The 16157-nt window shown below is 60.4% G+C and overlaps 1 protein-coding gene across 1 annotated transcript in view; it reads left to right on the top strand.

The window, feature by feature from the left end:
* The window catches only part of FAM53B (family with sequence similarity 53 member B), a 71172-nt gene extending 57062 nt beyond the window's left edge, over positions 1–14110 (top strand). The window contains exon 4 of the mRNA XM_026010694.2: positions 9868–14110. Within this exon, the coding sequence (XP_025866479.1) occupies positions 9868–10236 (369 nt within the window). The 3' untranslated portion in view covers positions 10237–14110. The remainder of the gene's footprint in view (positions 1–9867) is intronic.
* The last annotated feature ends 2047 nt before the right edge of the window (positions 14111–16157 follow it).

The raw sequence follows: 16157 nt of genomic DNA, 5'->3' as shown, positions 1-16157 counted from the left end.
GACTGCGTTCTGTGAAAGCGCCCACCAGCCGCGTGAGCAGGCCCGCACGCTGGCTGCCCACACGCAGCTGTCTGGCACATGTGTGGCCCGTTTGCCAGTTTGGGGCTGGCACTTCCTGATGTTTTCACATCCTGTGCTTGTATGAGCCTCAGATTTAATTTGGTGATTATTAAGTGCAGGAACTAAGGGCTGGTAGGGGCTTTCTTTTTTTTTTTTTTTTTTCCTTCTGCACAGTTTTGCAAATTGTCATTTTCAAAAATGTGTATAAGCCTCTTTCCTGCCAATAAGGAAAGAAGGAAAATGAACAAGAACTTTGATGGAGACACATGAAAATGATTTAATATGGAGATGGACAGGGCTCCTTTTTTCGAAAATGGAAGTGACCTTTTGAATGAGATTCTGACCTGTGAGTCATGCTTTTCTTCGTTTCTGACTTAGTGTGTGTCCTCCTCTTACACACATGCACACACACGTGCGTATTTTTTTTATAATACATTCATATATTCAAAAATCAACGTACAGCTGAAGGTCTTGCTTCCCGGTTAACTGCTCGTGTGTTTCTTGTGATTCTTCTAGAACTCCTTTATGCAAACAGAAGCAAATAAGGCTTTTCTTATTTTATTCTCTCCTGTCTTACACAAAGGAGGACATGCTCTATCTACCTTTCTGCTGCACTTTGCTATCTCAGATTACAGACCCTGGAGGTGTTTCCATGGCAGAACCGAGCTGCAGGCTTTTCTGTCGTGTGGACGTGGCCTGGCTTTCCTGGGCCGCACCGCCAGGCCCCTGCACCTGCGCAGCCTTGTTCTGCCGTGAGCTGCGGATCTCGCGTGTCCTTCAGACGCGGCAGGTGGATCCCGTGGGGGGTGCACTCCACCGGGAGGACCGCCGGGCCGCGGGTTGTGTGTGAGTCGCCCAGGTGGTGTTGTAAGATTCTGCAGGGGGTCCGTGTTCCCGCCAGCACACGCTGGTCACACGTGGGTTTTTGCCAAGTGGATGGGTGACAAGCGGTCTCTGTGTCAGTTTAGTTGTTGGTCTTTTTGTTACCGATCGAGCATCTGTTCTTCGTCTCATGGAAAGCAGTTCACATGTCCTGAGCTCTGCTCATTTGTCCTTCTAAAAAGGTATGAGTTGTTGGTCTTTTTCTTCTCCGTGGTGTGTTAGGGAGGTTCGTTTTCGCCTGCGGTATGAGCTGCAGATCTTTATTTCTAATTTGTTCCTCATCTTTGACAGCTGTATTGAGATATAGTTCATGTGCTGGACACGTCACTCATTTCAAGTGTAAAAGTTCAGGGGTGCCTGGCTGGCTCGGGGGGTGGGGGGTGGAGCATGTGACTCCTGATCTCAGGGTTGTGTGAGTGCAACCCCCATGCTGGGTGTACAGATTAAAAATGCATTTCAAAAAATAAATAAAAAATAAAACCTTAAAAAAAAAAAAAAGTGTACAAGTTTAGTGGTTCTCCTCTATTTCTGAGTTTGTATATGTCATCGGTGTGTGGGTCACCACAGTGTAAAACGTTTCATCGCCCCCTAAAGAAGCCCCATACCCCCCAGCAGTCCCTTCCATCGCCCTCAGCTACCCCCAGCCCGCCTGTAACCGACACTCTGGATTTTTCGTGTATGTGGGACTGTGCAGCACGTGGTCTCTTGCGTGGCTTTTCCCACTTGGCCTGGTGTTCCCAGGGTTTCCCTCTGTGGCGGCAGGTGTCAGGGCTTCTCCTCTCTCTGTCCGGCGAGTATTCCGTCGTATAGATGGCATTTTATTTATCCATTTGCTAGTTGGCGGCCGTTGAAGCTGTTTCCACTTTGGGGGCGTGATGAACGGTACCACGGTGAACATTCGTGTACCCGTTTCCACATGGACGTGTTTTCACTTCTCCTGGGTGTTGCCTACGGGTGCCATCGCTAGGTCCCATGGTAGCTCTGTGCTTAACACTTTGAGACACTGCCAGACTGTTTTCCGAAGCGACTGTACAATTTTACACGCCCACCGGTGCTTTTGGCATTTTTTGACACCTGTATGTTGTTATCAGGCTTGCTGGTTATTTTATGGGTCTGGATTTTAAGTTTTAGAAAGACCCCTTTATCCCCAGGTTATGAAAGAATTCTCATGTTTCTAGGGCTTGTTGCAGTCCTTGGTCCGTGTGGATGGAGTTTATCGTGTACGTGGCAGGAATATGGAGCCAGCTTTTCTATTTTCTTTGTTGACGGCTCCCCATTTATCACACTACCAGCTCTTGAGAATTCCGTCTTTTGCTCTGTGCTGCGAGCGTCCACCTTCACCGAGTACTGAGCTGGGCCCGAGAGTCTCCTTGTGTCTCCATGTGGCAGGGCACCCTTAGCTCTCACGGCTTTCTTACACGTTCTGGCGTCTGGTAGAGAGAATCTCTCCCCCCTGTTCCGTAAAGTTGTCCTGATGAACCTCTTCTGTTTATTTTCCATTAAAAACTCGAGAATCACTTCGTTTGGAGACGGTGGTATGAGGGGGATGCTTTAGATTGGGATGTTTTAGATTGGGATTGTGTTCAGTTTAGGCATTAACTTGGGGAGAATTTATGCCTTTTTGAGGTCGAGTCTTCTGGTCTGCAACACACCATGTTATTCTGTTTGTGTTCTTTATGGTTTTCTTCATATCATTTTTGCCACTTCTTATATTTCTATTCCTAGAGATTTTACCTTTTGAGTCACTGCCTTGTCTCCTTGCTCCTGAAAGCAGATCTGGATTTAAAAAGCGCATTTGGATTTGACCAACCTGGAGGGTAGATTCTTTCCCAAAAGCTGAGCCCCCCGACCCCTTGGCTGTGCAATGCTGTGTCCCCAGAGTGCCCCGGGCACATCGCCTGCACCTGAGCACAGTGAGGGGCAGGGGGTGGCGGGAGGAGCTCAGGTTTGCCAGGCACCTTCACTGGCTCCTTGGTGCTCTCACTGCAATCAGTTCTCCAGACAATGCTGTGACTTCGGGGCTCTTCTTAGCCTCGTGGTACAAATGTGGAACTGAGGCTCAGAAGTTTAATGATCTAAAAAAAAAAAAAAAAAAGAAGTTTAATGATCTGCCAAGGTCCCGCAGAGGGCACAGGGGAGCCGGGATTCCAGTCTGGGGTTGTTGTCTAGCCTTCTCAGGGCCGCCGTCCTGTCTGAGGATCAGATGCTCTCCTGAGCACAGCCTGCAAGTCAGAGGTCTGGCCTTGCGATTTGGGGCAGGTCTTATCCCTGGTCTTGACCTCAGTCTGCCAGTCTCCAAAATGCAGTTGTTAAACTGGTTGACGATTTGCTCATTTTTCCTAAAAGGATCCTCTTTCTCTGGAAGCCACTACCTGGAACAGAGATATGGAGCTGCAAGGGCCCCGATGCTTTGTAGTCCTGGCTCCCTGTGCCCTCATGTGGCCCTCAGAGCACCCAGCTCCAGGCAGCTGTACAGAACCCAGTGCCCACCACACCCTCGAGGGCCCCCCCTTCTGTGCCCCCAGTTCTGCTGCTATAGCAGCTGCCCGCCCCGACACCACGTGCCTCCCGGCAGCACGTTAGCCTTGGCCCCCTGCCAGAGCCCTGTGTGCTTTGGAAAGGTCCCTTGACTTTTGTTAGGCAAGGAATTCTCCTTACACCAACCCAAGAGCGAGGTGGTTTCACAAGTCCTGTCCTGAGTGTGTGCTGGCTGGGGTGCACGCCGCAGAAACAAAATGTTTGTTTTCTGATTGCCAGAGTGCTGGAAGGCCCTTTGGCATGGGCTTGCACACCTTCTGTGTCCAGGCAGGCCATCTGCCCCCCGGGGGGTAGGGGGGTCCTGGTGCAGAAACGGTGTCTGCCACAGTGTGGCCTGGGAGACACCATTCAGAGGGCTGGCAGGGCTCTGGGCCACTAAGGCCTGTTCCTGCCCACAGGCACAAGGCCGAGCCAGGCAGGCTAACTAACCAGGTGAGTCCTTCCTTCTCATCCCCCCAGGCTGCACTGAGCACCTCCTATGAGCTGCCCCCCCAGCCGGGCAGTGGTGTGTAGGGTCAGGGCCGCGTGGGGCCAGGCAGGGTGCACACAGGCTCACGGCTGGCTTTCAGAGAGGATGATGCAGAGCTGGGTTTTGCCAGGTAAAGAGGTGCTCAGTAAACATTTGTGGCCTCCGCAGAAGTAAGTTGAGGAAGCAGTGGCACAGGAAGCCAGGGACTTCCTAGTAATTGCCCAGAGCCAGTATCATGTCCCGAAGATAGTCCCTGGCCCCCTGGGCTGTTTGATTCTAGAACCTGTGACTTCGGGAAGAGCCCCGGGGAGCCAGGGCCAAGTCAGCAGTGCTCACTGGGACTCAGAGGCTCCCCTTGGGGCAACTTTATTTCCTCTTTTAGGCCTGATAGGGTTTCCCTTGTTCCTGTGGGTAGAAAAGCAGTCCAGGCCCTAAAAGGCTGCCTCTTGTGCAGTCAGTCCAAAGGTAAGCATTTCACAAAAATGGGCTGGGCCTTGACACAGGCCTGGGCGAGCAGCTGACCCACCCCGTGCAGGAAGGGGAGCTTGGCTGTGGCAGGGGCATGGTGATTAGGTGCCCAGAGCAGAGGGCCAGCCTCCGCAGGGCCCCGAGCAGCAGCCTCCAGTGTGGGCCAGCTCGCGCCCCCAGTGCCCAGCCATCTCCAGCCCCTGCCTGTCACCAGACCCACCCACACTCTGGCCCAGGGCAGCCTTGGGAAGCAGCACCCCCACCCGGGGCTTCCTGTGAGAGAGCTCGCCTTCATGCAAAATTCAGATTAGCCAGAGATGGATTCAAGTTAGGCCCAACATGTGCTGGTACCTTTTTCTCTTCTCTGAGATATTAAAAAAACAAAAACAAAAACAAAAAAACAACCCCCCCAGGAAACCTCATGTCTTGCCTCCTTGGTGGTTTCTGTGCCAACTTGCAGCATAAATGAGACTTAGAAAATTTCCAGGCCGCTAGCCATTCTCGTGGCCTGGTGTTTTCTTGATACTTGGAGAGTTCTGTTCTCGTGAAAGTGTCTGTTTGGGGAGGAAATGCCTCTGCTTAGCCAGAGCCCTGGGCCCAGCAGCTTCCAGCAGAGCGTCTGCAAGGCTCTGGAAAGCTCCAGCCAGGATGGTACCAGGGCTGATCATCCTGACTTGTTAGCTGGGTTTCTTTATGTCCGTCTTCCTAGAGGGATTGGAGGTAGCTCCCTAAAAATGTGTAACACAAAGAGATCTGCAAAGGTAGACTGAAAAGGTGGGGGGGGGGGGGGGAGCAGCCCTAACAGGAGGGAGGAAGAGCCAGGCGGGCCTGTCTGGAGGGCTGGCTCTGCCTCGCCTCTTTTCTGACAAGGGGTATGCCTCGGGGAGGCACGTTTTGTCCCAGGTCGATGCTAAGGGCAGCTTTGTGTGGGCACTGTGCTCAGGACACGGCACAACAGGGAGAAGGGTCCCAGCAACCGCTGCTTCCCGGCAGACACCCGGAGGGCTGGCTCCCGACGGCCAGACTCTTTGGGATTCAACAGTCAGCCTCTGGCTAGGACCTGCATTGCTGTTCTAGAAAGGCAGCCCTGGAAGAGCGGGGTCCAGAAGCTCTCTCCCTCCCCGGCTGCTCCACCACGTGTGCTAGGTTCAGGGCATGTGGGGGCCCAGGGAGACAGAAATGGGGAACACAGCTTGCCCTCTTTAGGGGAAGACAGTTGGGAGAAAGGGGACACGCGCTCCAACCACCCACCTTTGACCCTGGCCTTGTCTGTGGGATGCCCCCACCCCTTCAGCCAGGGGACTCTGGCATCCTGGAGCTGTTCTGAGAGGAGTCTGTTGTCCTCCCTCCCCCCACCCCACCGGCCTTATGCTCTGAGTCTTTATTGGTAGAGCCTGTGGTGCACTTGGGCTGGTAAACAGTTCTGGATTCCCTCCTGGGTTCCTCCAGGCTAGCGTCAGAGCAGTAGCACTAGAGGAAGGGAATGAGCTTGGGAGCCTAAGCTGGCACGTGCAGCAAGGTGGGGCTGAGCGTCTGTTAATGTGAGTCTCCTGGGAGGGGTGGGGGGGCTGGGATTTTAGCTTGGAGCCCCAGGCACAGGGGCCCCCATCTGGAGGGACTGGACTGTGCCCTTCCTGGACCGTGTACAGTGTGTGTGGGGGAAGGGACTGGCTGTTGAGGTACCCAGGGCCTGACAGGCCTCCATGCACAAGGAGGACCACCCAGAGTCCAGGGGGTGCACTGCAGCAGGTGAGGACCTTTGTTTCTGTCCCTGGGGCTGGGGCCTCCCACCCAGGAGGACATAGGAGTGCATATCTGCACAGAGAGGCCGTGCAGAAGCGGAGCTGTTGCTCCAGGCTGGGAAGCCCGGGGGGACGGGTTGGGGTGGGCTGAAATGTGGCTGGCAGGTCTGAGGGGGAACTTCCTGACGTTTGGGGGCTCCTTTTGGAAGTTGCCCCAGACTCTAGGACTGGGGTGCTGGGCAGTGTTCCCAGTCACTAGCCCGAGGCCACAGCAGAGGCTCCTTCTGATCTTTGTTACCTGAGCAGGCCTGTGCCCAAGTGGGTGGCCGATCCCTGGGCCAGGGCTGGGCCTCAGGAGGGCAGAGTTTGGGGCAGGGGACTGTTTGTCCTGGAGCAACCATTCCACCACAGACTGGTGTTCACGTGGCCCTTTGAACCTGTTAGCAGCTTTCCCCAGACATATTTGAGGGCACACAGGCCTCCGGGCCTCCCAACAGGCCCGTGCAGTGTTCTCCTATGGGAGCCGGGCTTCTGGGGAGTACAAGCTGGCAGGAGAGGCTGGGCAGGACCCTGCCCCCAGGGCAGGTGGGCACCAGGAGGCTCACCCAGCATGGAGCCTGGGCAGGACGCACACTGCCCCATTGTGTCAGCCACATTCCTCCCTGGCAGGTGGGGCTGGCCACCAGCTGGGGCCCTCAGCAGGCTCGTCTTGGTTTTCACTGTGGCTGAAATGGCTGAGTTTTCAGTCAACAAAGTTTTCAAGGTGACATTGGCTTTGCAGCCAAGGAGCAGGTGTCTTTGAAGACTTCTGGGGGCTGGGGTGCAGGGATGTCCTGGGGTATGCTTGTGACAACATTCACCAACCACAGCTGGCAGCTTCATGCCCTGCTGCCAAGCAGAAAGGACCCGGTTATTCCAGACAGCTGGAGCAGGGTGGCCCCAGGTGCCCTTGGCCCACCTCTTACTTGGCAGGTGGGCTGAGGTCCGTAGGCTGGAGGGTCTTGTCCGGAGCCTTGGGAGGTGTTGGTGCCGGAGCCCGGGTCTGTAACGGCCCGTGTGACCTCAGCAGTCTCCAGGGAATAGTTGAGGCGAAGGCAGAGAGGTCCCAGCACACTGGGGTCCCCGGCACCCTGCTGCTCGTGCGGCTAATGTTTAACGTGATAGTGCCCAGACGCACACCCTCACACTTGCCATAAAGTCAGAGGCAGAGTCCTCCGCCCGCACCCACCTGCACCTTTACCCCACGCCGGCAGTCTGCGGGCGGGCGGTCCGGGCGGGGAAGGTGAACGCAGACTGGGGAGCGTCTCCGCGCGGGTTTATGCCAGCGCTTCCCACTGTTTCCTGGCCACAGCTCGCAGCAGACAGTGCCACGTGCTCAGGCGTTCAGCACGCTGGGCTGATCCCCAAGGGCACCACCTGTGACCCCTCTGCAGCACATCCGGCTTCCAGCGGACACTGCTGTCCGGTCGATGCTCATGGAATGTCCTCACGCCACAGCTCCGTGGGCGAAGCAGCCTGCTCAGCCGGGCGGGGGTGCCGGGCATGGCTCCCCCCGGCACCAGGGCTCCATGACACCCCCTCGCCCTGCTCCTGCTCCTCCTCTGCCCAGGGCAGCCGGGGACACGGGCTCTGGTGGAGGGTGGGCAGCCCCGTCTGGGCGAGGCCACCCGCCCACTTTCTCGTGCCCCCGACCAGTTCCCCTCCTTGGCTCAGGTCTCTGCAGGACAAGACACTGGCCGGAGGCAGACAGGCCGAGGGTCGGGTCGGGTTCCGATCTGGGAGCCGTCTCCAGCCCTCGCTGTGGTGGGGCGGGAACGTCACTGTGCAGTGAGGCCCCACTGAACCCCACGGTGACCCGGGCTTCCGCCAGGGCCTGGGCCAGCATCGTGGCTCTGACCGGCGGCCGGGCCTTCTCCCTTCGGTCCTGGGGCTCTTTCCTAGCGCCCCCACCCCCAGCCTTCACCTTTTTCAGTTAATCAAAAGATCCCAAGAACAGCAAACCCACGAGAACGGTTTGCTCTGGAGCGTTCGGGAACAGCGTGTACACGACAGGCACAGCCACCTCCTCCACAGAGCTCTTCTTCCCCATTTGCCGAGCCCGTTTCAGCAGCTTGTTTGCCGTGACAGCCGGTGGTCATCTGTATCTCACAGGGACCTGAGAACACTGCAGGCTGTGAGGGACCAGGGCCCTCGGGACAGGCCTGTGATCTTGGCTCCCGGTCCCCGCCCTCGCGCCGCCGTACGTGGTGCGGGGGAGCGACCTGCGCCCACAGGCCTCTCCCCTGCCCTCCAGCACATCTCTTCTCTCGAGTCCCTGTGGGGAGCTCCCCAGGGCGCCGCCGTGGGCACCCCTAGCCGTCACAACCCACCGTCCCGATTTTCACTCTATTGTGAAAGCAGGTGTTTAATCCACTGTGCAGTGTTGGGCCTGCCCCCCCTCGAGAACAGTGAGGACAGGTGTCCCCAAGCACCCTTGGGTCCTGTTTGAGCTGCGCCTGCCACTCAGGGAGGCCCCGGCTGCCTCCGTCCCCAGGCTGGCCCCACACAGCGGCAGCGCCTGGTGGGCAGGGAGCTCTTGACAGCCACACCTTCCCACCGGGCCCTCGAAGAGCCCTGTAGAGCAGGTAGAGACCAGTGTTTGCCTCTCAACAGGTGGGACCGCCGAGGCCAGGGAGGCCAAGGGGCCTGCCTGAGGCCCTGGCTGGTGAGCCCAGCCTCCCAGAGGCTCAGCAGAGCTGTGGCATCCACCCTGAGTGCCCGTCGAGGGCACAGGGGCCTGACCCCCACTAGAGGGTCGGCGTCTCCAGGCGGGGCCCAGGCTCACGTGGGAACCAGCTCCCTGCATGGCCAGGATGTCAGCTCTACCCTCCCGGCCCCGTGTCCCACTCCCGCTCCTGGGAGTGGACCTCCCTGTGCAGCCCTGCAGCCTGGCGGGGTTTCCCCTGGGCCTGGAGCTCCCACTCCGGCAGTGTTCTTTTGAAGGCCGGAGAGTTTTAGCCTCCCCTTGTCTGAAAAGACATGTTTTACGGAACGTGCCTTATCCTGGGGGGTTTGGGGAACTCTCTTCTCAACTCAGCAGGATGACAAGATTTCATTTTGCTGAATTTTTGCACGCATCCTAAATTTTTTTTTTTTAAGATTTTATTTATTTGAGAGAAAGTGTGAGAGAGCACAAATGGTGGAGAACAGGGGAGAGGGCGAGGGAGACACAGGCTCACCGCTGAGCGGGAGCCCGACCCGGGGCTCGAGCCCTGGACCCCGAGATCGTGCCCTGAGCCGAAGGCAGACGCTTCACTGACCAAGTCACCCAGGCACCCAGGCACCTAAATTGTTTTCTGAAGCTAGAAATTCTAGAAGCAGAATTACCCGCTGAAGGACGATGGGTCGCTCTTCAGAAGGGTGGTCTGCACAGGGCTCGGAGCCTGGCCTTCCCCCCGTGCTTCCCCCCACTGGGTGCTGTGAAGCTCAGGCTCTTTCCTCGTCTGTGGGTAAGTGGGTGCAGTGTCCTCGGCCGGGGTATCTATTCGTGCCGACCTGCCAGCGGCCCCTCTTCCTCGCCCGGATGATGGAGGAGCCGGGCTCTCCTGGGCTTCCACGGCCTGGCGGACCCAGCGCCACATCGCCCCGGGGGCTGTGGCCAGGCGGTCTGGGGCCTCGGGTTTGGGACGGGCCGTGCCCCTCGGTGACTGTGTGTCTGTCTCCCCACAGAACTGTCAGACCTTCAGCAGCCTCAGCTGCCTGAGCGCGGGGATGGAGGACTGCGGCCCGCACAGCCCCTTCGCCCTCCACGTCAGCAGCACCAGGTCCTGGACCGCCTTGCTCTCGGCCTCGGCCTCCAGCCTGGGGGGCAGGACCCCCGCCGGGACCCCGGTCCCCGAGCCTGTGCCCCCGGCCTTCGACGACCAGCTGGCCTGCAAGGAGGAGCAGTGCTGTGAGGAGTCGGGCGGCTGTGCCCTGGGCGAGGGCTGTGGCAGGAGTTGGGGGCCGGCCTCGGCCTGGCGGGACCGCGGGGCAGCGGGGAACAGCCCCTGCTCCCTGGACGGCGAGTTGGACATTGAACAGATAGAGAACAACTGAGGGCCGGCGGGCACTCGAAGCGGGGAGCCCCCCTCCCGGGCCAGGCGCGAGCTCCCCGAGGGCGGCGGGTCCCAGGGAGCGCGCCCCGGCCCCCACCAGAGGCTGGCCCACCCGTGGCCCGGCCACCACGCCGCACAGCCGAGCGCCCCCCCCAACCAGCACGGGGCCACATCCACCGTCCACCCGGAGCCCGAGAGCAGCTCTCCCCGCCCCCCCCCCCCCACCCCGTTCCTCGCTGGCTGTCCCGCCAGGCGCCCCGCACGTTTCCCCGCAGGGCCCGATGCTCTGCAAGCGGCTGCCAGCGGGGCAGGGGGGCAGGGGGGACTTGTGCTCAGGTCCGTCCGGTGGTGTCAAGCCCTTCCCGGCCTCCTGCTCAGGTTCATTTCGGGGGGTCGGCCCCACAGCTTCTTTCACTCCGTATTCCGTGCCTTCTCTCCCAGGTCTCCCTGCTTCAGGCTTGGGAAGGTTCGGGAGACGCTTTCCTCTGTAGTAACACCAGAACCATTTGGCCTTAATTCCAAGCGTGGGAGACAGAGCCCTGGGCTCCCGGGGGGGCTCTCCGTGTCGGGACCCTGGAGAACAGTTGGGCTGCTTGTCAGAGGCATCTGCACTGGGGAGACGTGGGTGGATGTGCTCGCCCCTCCTGGGGTGCGGAGGGTCTGGCCCCCTGGCTCGGCCACCCTGGAGCCGCTCGGGCAAGGTGGGCACGCCAGCCTTTCTCTGTGGCGAACCTGTCACTGCGTGATCAGCTTGATTCAGGAGAGTGGGGAGATGTCACCAGTAACGGGCAACCCCTGAAAACGCCCTCGGGAGGCAGGGCTGAGCAGGTGCTGGGACCCTGGGGAGCCACAGCAGGCTGCTGGAGGTCCGGGTAGCCCTGCCATCTTGCCTGTGCACACTCTGGGGGTCCCGGGCTGGGGGCTACACGGGCCCCCGCGGTGTTCTGAGCACATCTCAGAACCCCGCTTGTCGGTGGGGGCCTCTGGCTTTACTCAGGGTGCAGCAGCCTCCCCCAGACAAGCGCTCCTGCAGGTCGGTGGGGAGCAGAGCTCCAGGTGCCATGTCCCTACCGCCGGCTGCAGGCACAGAACATGGTGAGCACACACCATCCCAGCTCCTTTGCACCCCTGGGGACTCCCTGCTCACTGGAACCCCGACCCCCCACCCCGACCCCCTGAGGTTTCGCTCTCAGGCAGCGCGGCTGGCGGACACACCGCACGGGCTCTGCGCTCTCAGAGTCTGGCTTGTAGCAAACTTGGCGTCTTCTGCAGACAATAGCAACCGGGTCGGCTTATGAGCGAGCGGCTCCTTTCCCCATATGGCTAAAAATAACCGGTGTATTCTCTTGAGTTTGCTGACACGTAACAAAGGCACGTCTGTAGCCTCTTTGCTTTTGCTCATCTTGTGTGGACAGCGAGCACCTCACTTCCATGGCGTGAGTACGGATGGTTCTCACCCTCTTTCTCCAAAAGAAAGAGCCTATTTGGGAAACTTTACTTACACCTTCACTTTTTTAGTCGATCAAAAGCGTGGTGCTCAAGATCTGATTTATAGGTGGTGTTTCTTAAAAATCACCCATAAGATGCTGGTAGAGAAAATCTCAACTCGGCGGCCCTCCCAGGTTGTGTTGAAAGCCTCAGGATGGATAGCAGAGTGGTTGTGTGGGCACAGGGCAAGGTCCTGGGGTCAGAACCAGTTACCCTTCAGTGGCCCCCCACCAAGGGCACGTCCCCTTAGGACCCTGGAGACCCACAGCAGGCTGCTGGTGGCTCTGGGTAGCTCTCCCATCTTGCCTGGTCCCCACGCAGTGGGTCATGGAGGCCACGTCTTCTTAGAGCAAACCCAGAGGAGGCTGGGGTAGTTGAGTAACACCTGGCACCGTATGAATTTAGAGAGCACACGCTGGTGCCCTCGTGTCTCAGAAAGCCCGGAGTGGGCGGTACTGGCACGCAGCCCGCACCAAGAGCGGCCACAGAGGGAGCATGGCCTCTAAGGCAGCCCTTCCTGTGGAAGGAGAGGCAGGGCCCCATCTCCTGGTCCACGCCACAGCGAGGGACCGAGCGCTGAGCCAGATGGGCCTGAGCGACGAGCCCCAGCTGCCTTTCCTTAGGGTCACCTGGGACATCACACAGTAGTGTGTCACCGGGCTGTGGGGCGGGTGACCTGCCCTCAGACCCTGCCCTCCAGCCTCCCCCCTCCTCGGGCCTGGTGGCGGCAAGGGAGGCCGAGCCTTCCCGCCTGCTCCCAAGCTGGTCCCATCGTCGACCCGCAGACCTAGTCCCAGGGCACTTTGGGGCAGAAGGTACCCCAGCCCAAGGCAGGGGTTGGCCCTCCAGCCTCCGCAGGCCCCTCTTTGCTGTCCTCACTCCCACCAAAGCTCCAAGCCCAAGCCCACAGCAGCAGCAGGGAGAGAACGGCCACCGTCCCCTCTGCTCAGAGAAAGCGATGCCCCTCCGTTGCTTCACGCTCACCTCTGGAGAGAGCCGAGCCCTGTAGCAGGTGCCCCACCGTCCAGGGAGGCATGTTCGTGCTCCGCCCCACGGACGCCAGGACTTCTGGTCCGGAGGCTCCTGGAGGCTCATGCCAGGGGCTCCTGCTGAGCACGTGTGGCTCTCTGCGTGGCCGTGGGGGCCCGGCCGGCTCCCCGTCCAGGAGCCCAGCCGATGCCCAGGCCCTGCCTCTCCTAGTGGATGCCCGTGAGCTCCTGCCTCTGCAGGGAGACCCGGGAAGCCCAGAGCCGGGAGGACGGGCCGCACCAGGCCGCCAGGCTGCCCGCCCGGGGACCCTGAGGGGCAGGAGAGCGGGGGGTGGGGGGAGGCTCCCCGTCGCCCGCATCCCTGCCTGCTCCAGAGTGAGCACCTGCTGTCCGCCCGGGGGCCGGGCCGGGGTCAGGCCTCAGCCTCACCGTTTACCACAAACCCTCTTGCCTTACTCGCCGGCCCAGGGCCCACGGGCACACACACACCCAGGCCGCGGGGGCGCTTGTGCTGATCGTCCACAGATTTTCATTCTCAGAAAGCCTTACTTGTCATCAAAATTTTTGTAGCAGGAAAGTTTTGTGAATTTGTACACTGAAAGGAAATTTAAATAAAGGAAAAACCCACATCGAAAAGAAAACAAACCCCGGCGTTCAGGTGGGCCTCCCAGTGCAGGGGCGGCGCCACTGGCCCACTCGGGGCCCTGCCCGTCCGAGCGAGCGCCGTGGGCCCCGGCTGGCGCTGGCTTGGGGTGCCCCTCCGTGTCCCCCCCCGAGGGCACAGCCACCTGCACTCCGTGGCCGCGGGGCCGTCCCCTGAACGATGACCGCCTCGGGCCCGGGGCCCTGGCGTGAGCCGCGTCCGAGCCGCCGTGGCTGGTGTGGCCCAGGCCCCCTGCCCCCCCGTACAGGTAGTGACGCCGCATCTTGCCACATCCACACAGCTGGTCAAACCCCTCCCGTTGGCTCCAGAGAACACATTGCCTAATCTTTAAAGAGAAAAGAAAAGATTAAAAAAAAAAAAATCCAGACCAGAGCAGAGACCTTGTAGCCTAGGTAGGATAGTCGGATCTTCTAGATTAGTCTCTTTGGCAAATAAGTTGTGTTTTCAGTGCGTGGGGGAGAGGTCCCGGGGGCTCGGTGACAGCGCGTGGGCCCACCTGGGGGCTGCAGTTGCTTTCCCGACCTGCGCGTCATCGAGGCTGCAGAGCTTCAGGGAGCGTGGCGGCCGGAGCGGGGAAGGTGTGCGGGGGGCCCCGGGCTGTGCCACCCCCTGCGCCCACGCAGCCTGTCCCCCCACGCGGGCCACGACTGTCTTGCACTAGAGCCGCTCTAGTCTCTCAGGAATTTGCTTGTTACTCTTACTGTGTAAATAAAGCTTCCTGGTTCAGTACCCAGCCTCTGGGAGCCTGCCGTGTGGTTTGTCGGCTACGGGGAACTGGGGCGGGGGGGGTCCCCTGCTTTGTCCAAGGGAGCATTAAGCTCTGGGTTGGCGGGTGCAGAGTCTGGACCCCCGGCCCCTCCGAGCCTCGGGGTCGGGTCTGTGATGCGGACGGCGGGCCTCTCCGCGCTGTCCCCGGGCTCAGATGCAGGAGCTGAGTGAGCCACTGCGAGCAGGAGGGCTGGCCACTGCCACCGCCACCGCTACCGCCACTGCCACACTCGTGGCCACAAGGGCGGCCATCGGAGCAGCCCGGCACCCAGGGCAACGCGCGTGTGCATGTGTGTGGGCGCTCGGAGGTGGAGGGGCCCCGCCGGGAGCCAGGGACCCCAGGACGGCAGGGTGGAGGCTCCGTGTGATCTCCCAGTCCGGTGCTGGGAGCCCGCGCCGTCTCCGGTGAGCCCTCAGCAGCACGGCGGGGCCCCGGGTCCCACTGGCCTCACGTAGGGCCATCTGCTCTCCAGCCCCGCTTGCCCAGCGATGTGCCTCCCCGGACGGCAGGGGAAGGACGCTGCCCCCAGCAACGTGCCTCCAGGTTTGCTTGAAAGCAGGACTCTGCCCCGGGCACGGATGCTGGGCTCACGGGGCGGCGGGCGCCCTCTGTCCTGCCGTCAGGTCCGCGGGCCGCCACGCAGCGGGCAGGCTGAGCAGCTTCTCCAGGTGTGGACAGCGTGGGACACCTGCGGGGCTGCTGGGGAGTCCGTGCCCAGCCCCAGCGCAGCCGCAGGCTGCAGCGCAAACGTTTATCTTCTCGTGGAAAGGGGTGAAAGGAAATGCCGTCAGCAGTAACAGAGGTCAGGCTCTGAGTGACTTGGGTTTTTTTCTTTTCTTTTTTTGTAATACCCGTCTCAATGGGATGCTTTTGAGAGAGAAAAGGAGATGCCCCCAGGATAATCACGCCCAGGTGGGAGGTGGCACCATGGGCCCCAGGAGGCGGGCACGTGGGCCCCTCTCTGCGTCCCCACCTGCCTCTGTCCCCTCCCACCGAGAGGGGCAGGGTCGGGCCCCGCAGGAAGGCCCAGGCCTTTGGAGGGGCCTTACCCGCCTAGATCCCAGGACGAGGGGGCACCGAAGCCACCCAGGCCCAAGGTGTTGGGGCTCGGACTCCTGGCCCTGCTCCCAGCCTCAGGTCACGTTCTCCTGTCCCGGTGCCACGCTGCCTCCTCTCTCTCGCGGGAGTTTGGGTGGGGCTGCCCCTGCCCTGCCTCGGGGTCTCCTGGGATTTCTTTGGGATCCGGACCCAGCTAGCCCCGGTCTTGGAAATGATGTGAGACGTAAACTCTCTTGCTGGATGATTAGCCCAGTTTGGATCGGGTTTTCACAGGTGGCATGTGCAGCCCTGGGCCGGTACCGTGTGGATGCTCGCGTTGGAAGGTCTGGGGGTAGGTGAAGCCCTTGTGCCCCCAAAGAGGTGACCCTGCGCAGACTGTCGTCCTCTGCACCCCATCTGCCCCTCGTCCTACTCCCAGAAATGGCTCGACTGGTCGCCCCCAGAGCCTGCAATGTCCTGCTGGGCCCAGGCCCCTGCCTCCCTCCAGAAGGACACACGGAGCCGACCGGGCCTGTTCCCGGGGCGCGGGGCGTCCGTTTCTTATCGGCAGGTCTGCTGCCTCTCCTGACCGCAGCGGGTTATTAGGCCGCTGACTCAGGCCCCAAACTCCAGCCTCGCCCACAGCCAACGGCGTCGTCAGTCAGTGGCTTGAGAGCTGCCTGGGTCCCGCGGGGAAGGGGGGTCTGCAGCAGGCCGAGCTCCGGCAGTGGGAAGGACCCGGGGTGAGGGGGGCTTCTCCCTTCTGGGCAGCACCACAGGGGTCGTCCTCCCAGCCAGGTGACAGGGCCTGGGCCCCCCTGCCTCCCGCAGGGCTCACTGTGCACCTGTTCAGGAAAGGAACCCCCCTGCCCCACTAGGGCTGAATGACCACAGTCCGGAGGAACATTTTGTCCCCAGAAGGAGGATGCCGGCTGCAGCCACCCCAGGCCACCCCCACCAGGGACTGTAGGAGG

The sequence above is a fragment of the Vulpes vulpes genome, chromosome 15 (genome assembly GCF_048418805.1).
Source record: "Vulpes vulpes isolate BD-2025 chromosome 15, VulVul3, whole genome shotgun sequence".
Taxonomy (NCBI): domain Eukaryota; kingdom Metazoa; phylum Chordata; class Mammalia; order Carnivora; family Canidae; genus Vulpes; species Vulpes vulpes.
This window is presented reverse-complemented; position numbering and strand designations above follow the sequence as displayed.